The 8,604-nt window shown below is 38.4% G+C and overlaps 1 protein-coding gene across 1 annotated transcript in view; it reads left to right on the top strand.

Annotated features, from left to right (window-relative positions):
• LOC111870880 (CREB-binding protein) overlaps window positions 1-8,604 on the top strand; it is a gene marked incomplete in the record, with an annotated part of 110,653 nt that overhangs the window by 26,529 nt on the left and 75,520 nt on the right. The window contains 3 exon segments of the mRNA XM_033754038.1: window positions 670-924; window positions 2,988-3,398; window positions 5,404-5,605. Of these exon segments, the coding sequence (XP_033609929.1) occupies window positions 670-924; window positions 2,988-3,398; window positions 5,404-5,605 (868 nt within the window).

The following is an 8,604-nucleotide window of genomic DNA, read 5'->3' on the forward strand; positions in this document are numbered from 1 at the left end:
TGCGGCCACTTCTGGCCTATTGTACCAGCCCCAGATGATAGGTGAGGGTGTTTGTGGAGCAATTGGAGGATTGAAGATTGGCAGGCGAAACCAATGTACTCAGAGAAAACCTGCCCCAGCCCCACTTTGTCCACCACAGATCCCACTTGACCAGACCCTAGACCGAAGCCAGCGACTAACCGCTTGAGCTATGGTGCAGCCTGCCATGACCACTTTCTTCCAATGAATTGTGCGTTTGTCATTCCATTCAAAGCCACATAGTCCAGCTACTGACAGTGTTGGAAAATGATGGACAGTCAAAGCCAGTTTGGTCCATAAAAGTTTGTGACAGTGGTATACTAATACAGTTACTGACTTTTTGGACATTAATCATCTTCCTGTTTTTTTATTTAAAACTATTTCAGAGACAGACTCTGCCTCTGGCCTCAGGTAAAATGTGTAGTCTACTTGGTTGGGCCTAATTGCTAGAGCTAGTCCGTATCTCCAGACACCACATTGCAGAGATAGGAACTATTTATCTCTTCATAACCACTGCTATGAGAATCTCAAATCCTACAAAAGAAAAGTTAGGTAGTTCTAATGTTATGTTTTGTGTTATACGTAGTACATTATTGTTAGTGGTGTTCATTCTCCAGGGAATAATTAATTTTCATGTAATTTTGTTTTTAGGGCAACAAGAATCTAGTAGCAAACTCTTTGGTATTGACAGCTGGAGGATTAGGCAGCAAAAGTCCGAGCTTGCAATCACCACCAAATGTTTCAGTGAGCAAGAGTGGGGTAGTTGTGGGTGATCCAATTGTAGGGAGCCTTCTTCCAAGTAGTATTGCAAGTTCTCTAGCTAACAACCCAGCTGGAGCCAGTGGTACCATGACCATGTCCTCAATTCCCAACAGCGTCCAGGGTGTTGGACTACCATCATCTATGGTAAGAGTCATTTGTAGCATTGTTGTGCTTTTAACTGAACTTTACAATTGAGTAGTAAGCATCCTGCTTCATAGTCAGGAAGTCCTGGGAGCAGAATTTAGGTCAGTTTTGATAACTTTAAGCTAAGAACATGACATATACTTAATATTTTTTTTTAAATGTAGCGTCATTCCTAGTCATTCAAGAAAAACATAAAAATGTTTAATTTCTCAAGTTGTGGTTGTTGTTGCTTTTCAGTAAGACATGTCAGAATGATTAAAAATGTGGTCGAGAAATTATATAAACATCTGATTAATTTCTGGAGTACATTGTACAGAATATTTTATCATTTTGTTCATAACGTTTTATAATCCTGTCCCAGTCAGGGCCCGACAGCCATTTTTCTGTCATATAACTTGTGTAAGTACAACGGTAATATTGCGTGTTCTACAAAAAAAAAAAGAGCAATCCATACATAGGTTTCAAGCTTTGCTGGCCATCACCCCTGCATTTATAGCAACTTTGTCTGTTGTATTGTCTGATGAGTAATTTTAAAGGGTTCTGATGATGGTATATAACACAAAATTACTGGATTTTCAGACTTTGTCAATTGTGTGGTATTCTAAAAACCAGAAAACACATTCCGGAAACTGGATTTCATTCCATCCTCATGTGAGTGGGGAGACCTATCCTGCACCCAGATAGCATGCTTAACCAATCTGATTAAGTTCAGACATTTCTCCCATCTGCATCCCACTTTCCAACAGTAAGATTACCACCTTACAGAAATCTATATGATATGACTTTCTTCATGGGTTTCTACAAGGTTTTAGTCTCATGCACACTAATGGTACTAGCAGTAGGCACTCTATGTTTTCACAAATTGTCCTTTTCTGTGCATAGGTGTTTATGGACATGGTTTGTAGCATAAATGTCTACCTCCCTTTCTATCGTAGCTTGACGAACATGCGTGCTTTATCACGATTTTTTTATTGCATATTTTCCTGTTATCTCCATTTGACATAGCCTGGTCTCAGGTTTTTAAATAGCTATAGTGAATCTCACAAGGGTTAACCAGTGATTGAGGTTAGCTCTTTGTAAGGGACGCAATAAAGTAGGTGTCTTTCCCCTCACCTGAGGACGGAACCAGATCCATTTTGAGAAATGTTGTGTTCTCCAGTTTTTTTGAATACCAGATGATGGGCAAAGTCTGAAAAGCCAGTAATTCTTAGTCTGTTATCTGATACTTTACTGCACTTACACCATTGTTCATTCTTCTTTTGTCTCAAAATGTGTCCTACGTCATTCAATTTCATTTATTTGTTTGTCGCTACTGTTATTTGTAGTGAAATGCCCCTTTTAATCAATTTGTTAGAGAACATAATATCTATGAAAGCAGTGTGAAGTAGAGCCATGCCCAGACTGTACTTCAAAAAATCTTCGCAAGGGCATAACTGATAACTTACTTAAAGGGTAAAAGATTATATATAAGCCACATAATAAAGTAAAGAGTAAAAATAGTCATGAATTTTTGTCCTTAATTGGCTCCACTTGTGGTTTCTTCAGGCTGCGGTATATAGGAATGCTAAACTAAGGTCCATATTGTAACATGTTTGGAGTATTAGATTATTAGAGAACTGAGAGTCAAGTAGTGAGTCAGAAACCAAGTGATACGACAACTGATAATAATTGTAAAGAGTGCAACGGTGAGTACCCAATAAAGATTCGCTAAATCCGACACCCACGCAAAGTTATTTGTCGTGTGACACACCCAACACGTGACAATATAATAACTGGAAACAATTTTACATTAAACCATAGACTTCAGATAATTTAAATTGAATGTGGAATGAAGGGAACCCTTAAATTGAGGAGCATTAAATAACTAATTTACTATATATATATATGTTTATGTTCTCAAGTCACTGCTATTGTAATAGGTGACTTTCAGTTTATTTTTCTTAATTGCTGCCAAGTGAACGACTGTCGAGGAAAGTGTATCATAAAAACATAATTACTTCACATTCTTCAGAGTGTGTTCAGAGAGAAAATCCAAAACCCACAGTTCATTTTCTATTTTTCAGGTTAGTACAATGAGCATGGCTAGTATTAGTAATTCAACAGTGGCCATGAGTAGCCTGCCTAGTAATGGAGGGATGGTCATGACAAGTAGCCCAATGAATCCTATCGGAGGAGGTGGGGGTATGGTTGGAGGAGGTAGTCTAGTGACCAATACACTCAACAAGCAGCCCCTCACAGCAGTACCAACTTTGATGGGAGGGAATGCCTCTGGTGGTGGTGGCAGCATGCATCATTCAGTGCAGCATAGTGTGGCGCAGCAAGGTATGCAAAATGGACCCTTGGCCACACGTGCAGCAGTTGTGGCAGCTGCGGCCCTACAGCAGCAGCAGCAGCAACAAGGACATCTGGTTGCCCGAGGCCAGTCACCTCATCAGGTCCATACTGTAGGCATCAGTGTGGGGCAGCGCATGCAGGTGTGTAACGTTGGATTGATTGATGCTGTTAGCCAGACGGAGAAAGTTAAAACATGGGTGCCCAGTTTTCTTCGATTACTTGATATGAAACTTACAAGGAAATTACTATCATAACTTGATCCCTTTTCCTTGTATTAGATTGTAACAAGAAACCAATACTGAATGTGTAACGTTGATAAAGATGGTAGATTGTTGCCAGCATTTTGGAGAAATACACTGCATAGACCTGCAAGGTAGGAGAATAAGGTTACCAGATTTTAGAGAAGGGAGTAACTGCATCCAAAGGCACAGCTTTCCTATGAAAGTTCGGAAATGATCACGGCTATACAGCATCACACAGCTGTGAGAACCTTAGATCTTGCATATAAAATATGGTGCTTGTCTTGGTGCAGAGACCGAGAAGTTTAGTTGCTATTCTATTTTTTCTCATTTTTAAATTTTCCTTTCTTTATTTTCTTTCTTTGTGATTGTTCACACTGTGCCCATCTGTTTGCTCAAATGATTTTTATTTTCTTGATTCTGGATTTAGTTGAGTGGGTTCAAAGATGTGGAAATTATATTTCTCTGTAATTTATTCCCATCTCTTAGTTTTGTTGATTGTTATGTTCTGTCCAATTTATCATTCCATATATGGTGAAACCACGATACGTCGACTGTGTTTTATAAAGCGTTTGTTGCAGCAGCACAAAAATTATGGGAACTGTCATTTCTTAATGTTCATATGGAAAATCATTGCATAAAACAAGGCTTTTTTTCCTGCACCTTTGTCATGATTAGTGATTCCTAACTAGCTGCCTTTGCACCTTCTGTACTTGTAGCTTTGTGGCTAACAGTTCTGGTAACAAATCCCCTCTGCTCTATAGTGGCATGGCACTGTAGATGGCCCATGTCGTATGATTGACTTTCTTTAAGATTTTGCTCAGTTTAATGCTTATCTCTCTCTGCCTCTAGAGGAACCTTAAATGAAGGCTTTATCTATGCCCTCTTTTTAAATCGTTTAGGTATGTGGATTAATTTCCATGTCGTCCAGACTGACTCTGGGGTCCACCCAACCTCCTACCCAATGGGTACTGGGGGCTCTTTCCCTGGGGGTAAACCGGCCAGGGCATGAAGCTGACCACTCACCTCCAATAGTGCTGAGTTCAAGGAAACGTGGGTCTGTACATCCACTCCCCTTATGTCTTCATGGCATAGTGCATAATTAGTTAAGCATGGGGTCAGCTTTATGTTTACCTTTATGTGGATTAATTTAGAGTGGATTTTATGTAAAAAGTAACCACTTGTCAAATTGTTAACATGATATTTGTTTTGTCGATGTTAACCGGTTGAATGTGGTGAAGTAAAATAGTGTTTTGAAATACGGGTTTGATTTTTGTTGCAAAGAGTGTAATCAGTCAAAAGACTAAATAATTGAAACCTGTTTCGTGATTTGAATAAAGTATGATTCACATGTAGTGAAAGTGTTTTAAAAATCGTCTGTAGTTTTGATAGTAGCAAATTTATGAATACATACCTCACTTATAAGGGAGCCTGGATAGCTCATTTGGTGCAGTGACTAGGCTATGGGCTGGACAGCTGAATAGTCTTGAGTTCAATTCCCAGTAGGATCAAGAGATTCGTCTGTTCTCCATAACATCCAGACTGGCTCTGGGGCCCACCCCATCTCCCATACAGTGGTTACTAGGGGGTGGGGAAGTGACAGGTATGAAGCTGACCACTCACCTCCATCTGATGCGTAGTTTAAGAACTGTGGATGTATACCTTAACTCTCAGATATATCTTAATGGCATGGTACTTAACTGTTTAAGCCAGATAGCTTCACCTTTGCTTTATACCTCACACGAAACCCTCCATGCCTCACAAATTGAGAGGCACATCTTTAGTTAATTTTATGTTTCATGCTGTTTGATATAGCTGTTGCTGTTGTGGTCTCTCTGCAGTCACAGTATCCATTGCCATTGTTTTGTTCATGGACTGTCTTAATGAAAGTGTATTTTTGTTTCAGGCACCTAACATGACCTCTGTGGCTCAGATGGGTCAATCCATGAGTGCAGGGAGTCCCTATAGCTATGTTCCTCCAGGAGGAGGCTCAGCTGGACCACAAGGGGTTAATGTGGGGGTTGCAGTGGTTGCCCCACAGCCGCGGGTAGTTGGAAATATGCCTCCTCTTCAACAGGCGAGATTTGGAGCCGCAGCAGGAACTCTGGGTAAGCGTGAAACTAATTTATTTTACCAAACAGCTGGGTGTAACTTCCAGAATTCTGTGGTTATGTAATAGTCATGTTTCTATGAAGGTAGTAATTCACAGCAGCGAAATTGTCAAGTCAGTATAATTAGAGCTTAGGTTTTTTAAGGGGAGATAACATATGAGCTGTGTAGGTGTCCTGTTTGTAGATTTCAGCACTTAGGCAATTTGGATGGAAAGGATTCATTACGTATAAGATACTGTTACATAGCAACACCGTCAGTATCAGGACTAGTGCCCCCATATAGAGAAAAATATTACACCTATTACAGTGGTGAAAATTGCAACTCTCTAGCTCATTATGCTTGGGTGCTATACCCAATTGAAATCAGAGTAAATAGTGGCATGTGATGCCCGTCATGTTTGTCGTTGAACCATGAAGGAATGTCTTTTGAGACCCAGCTACAGGGTTAACATAAAACAATTAAGAAAAATAGGTATGTTTGTGATCTTACAAAATTTCACTTCCCTGGTTCCAGCAATTTATGCGTTATAACTAGGGACCGAATTTTAATGCAAATGCATATTTCTTTCTTGCAACCAGAAAGTATGCTCATTTGGATATATGTATGAATTACTTCATTTCTTAAATTTTGGACATGGTTTGAAGGTGCATATAAATGCACATTTTGCCTGTTTTATGAATAAGCATCATGTTTTCGAAGATCTCTTTTTATACTGCATATNTGATAAGTACAGATCACAAAAATCTTTATTGCTGACCGTGTGAGAAAACGGTTGTGAAAAACACTTTCAAGTGCTTCAGCATTTGAATACTAATATACACAAAGAGAATATTAAAATTAAATCCACTAAAAGTGCTCCTGTTCAAAAATTGCTTAATGAATTTTCTAATAATAGTTTTTTACAGTTTTCCTTTGATTTATGCAAAACCTTTTTAGTGGCAGATATTCAGCTGTGAAAACTAACCAGTCCTACTCTTAGAAACTTCATAGAGAAGTATACACAGTGCAAAGTGCCGGATGAATCTACTGCGCGCAAAAATTACGTGAAGCAGTGTTACGATCTTACAATTGAAAGCATTAGAGATAAGATTCAAGATAATTTTGTGTAGGTATCAATCAACGAAACAAATTTGTGAGGGACGGTTTATTGCAAATTGTATAGTTGGATCCCTTAATAAGAATGAACAATCTACCCCATATCTTCTTGTGGTAGAGCAATTTGAAACCACAAATAGTTCTGCAGTTTCTGAATTTTTTATGAATTCCGTGAAGGTACTATGGCCGAATGGCATTCAGTATGAGCGCGTATTGCTCTTTGTGACTGATGCCGCAAGTTATATGATGAAAGCCGGTACTGCTCTTAAAGTTATATTTCCAAATATGACACATTTGACTTGCCTTGCTCATGGGTTGCACCGTGTTGCAGAAACAATTCGTGCAAATTTTCCGCTTGTTGACAAGTTGGTGTCTTCTGTGAAGAAGGTATTTGTTAAAGCAGCATACAGAAAAGAAGCCTTTAAAGCAATAGCACCGAGCGGTCCACTTCTGCCAGAACCAAGTTTAACACGTTGGAGCATGTGGTTGTGTGCAGCGAACATTTAGAAACTGTTAGGAATGTTGTGAATACATTTGATCACAAAAGTGCAGCATCAATTCAAATTGCTCTAGATGTACTAAAAACGCAGAACTAGAAACTAATCTTTCCTATATATCTGCTCACTTCACTTCTCTCATCTGCTATCCGCCATTTCCTCACTGGAGGCAAGCAGTAGCAATACTACTCTGTATCAGTCGTTAAGCGTGTTCAAAACCACTGCTTCCAAATTGAATTCGGTTCCTGGAAGAGTTGGTGAGGTAGTAAAGGACAATGTACACAGCATTCTTTAAAAAAATCCAGGATATGAACAAATTTGTGAAATTGAAGAAATTTTAGCCGGTAAATGTACTGAACTGCCAAGTAAAAAATCACTAACAGTGGAACAAATAGCGGCTTTTGTACATGAGCCCCCTAAGTTCCTGCCAGGTGAAAGAAGTTTTTCCGGCTATAAGGACATCTTATGAGACAATAGGAGGCCACTAACTATGGAAAACCTAAAACATTTAGTAATTGTGAACTGCAGCAGAAGAGAAGTTGAAAGTTCAGAGAGCTAAGTGTGAGTGCCATTGGTTTTTTAAATTTGTAATGAAATGTGTTGGCTCTGTTGCATGATTTGTATCTAATTATATCTTCTTATTGCAAGTGAATCATTCAGTGATTACATAAAATGAACTTAAACATTGATTTGTTGGTCTTAAAATACTGTAAAATCAATTTTAATATTTGGTATAAATTTTTATATGCATATTTTAGTGCACATTTCGGAAGTTTTTCAGGCATAAATGCATACATATTTAAGGGATTATTAGGGCATAAAAATCTGGTTCCTAGTTATAACCAAATAAAAATAAAGTAAGTATAGGTTTCATGTGCCCACTATGTTTTATGTTATACAAAAAACACTAGAATTTTGTGATCCTCTGTTAAAGAGTGCTAGAGTTGCTCCTGCATCGGAAGTTCACCCACTCTGGTGGTAGGATGCTAAAAAATGTGAAGTTGGTTAGTCTCCAGTGTCATGATGTTCATACTGTTTAAAAAAACCGTTAGATTGTTTGAAAAGTAGTTAGGTGGGATGGGCACGCAAGCATGGTATTGGCTAGTTTTTAGGCATGTTTTTATCACTGCAGGGTGTGTATTAATGCCTCGGTATTTTCATACGTATGCATATACATTCAACTCTCGATTGTCCGGGATGATAATGGGGATGGAAATCACAATCGAAAACCTAGTTAAGACAAATTTTATTAAAAGTAGTACTGTAATTCTGTACCTTCATAATACTATAGACCTACCTGTATTTAAATTTATTCAACCTCATTTTTATGTCATCTCATGGCCTATTTAATACTTTTTTTTTTTTACATTACAATTAAATACGAGTTAGTTTTTTAAATCACA

The sequence above is a fragment of the Cryptotermes secundus genome, unplaced genomic scaffold (genome assembly GCF_002891405.2).
Source record: "Cryptotermes secundus unplaced genomic scaffold, Csec_1.0 scaffold709, whole genome shotgun sequence".
Lineage (NCBI taxonomy): Eukaryota > Metazoa > Arthropoda > Insecta > Blattodea > Kalotermitidae > Cryptotermes > Cryptotermes secundus.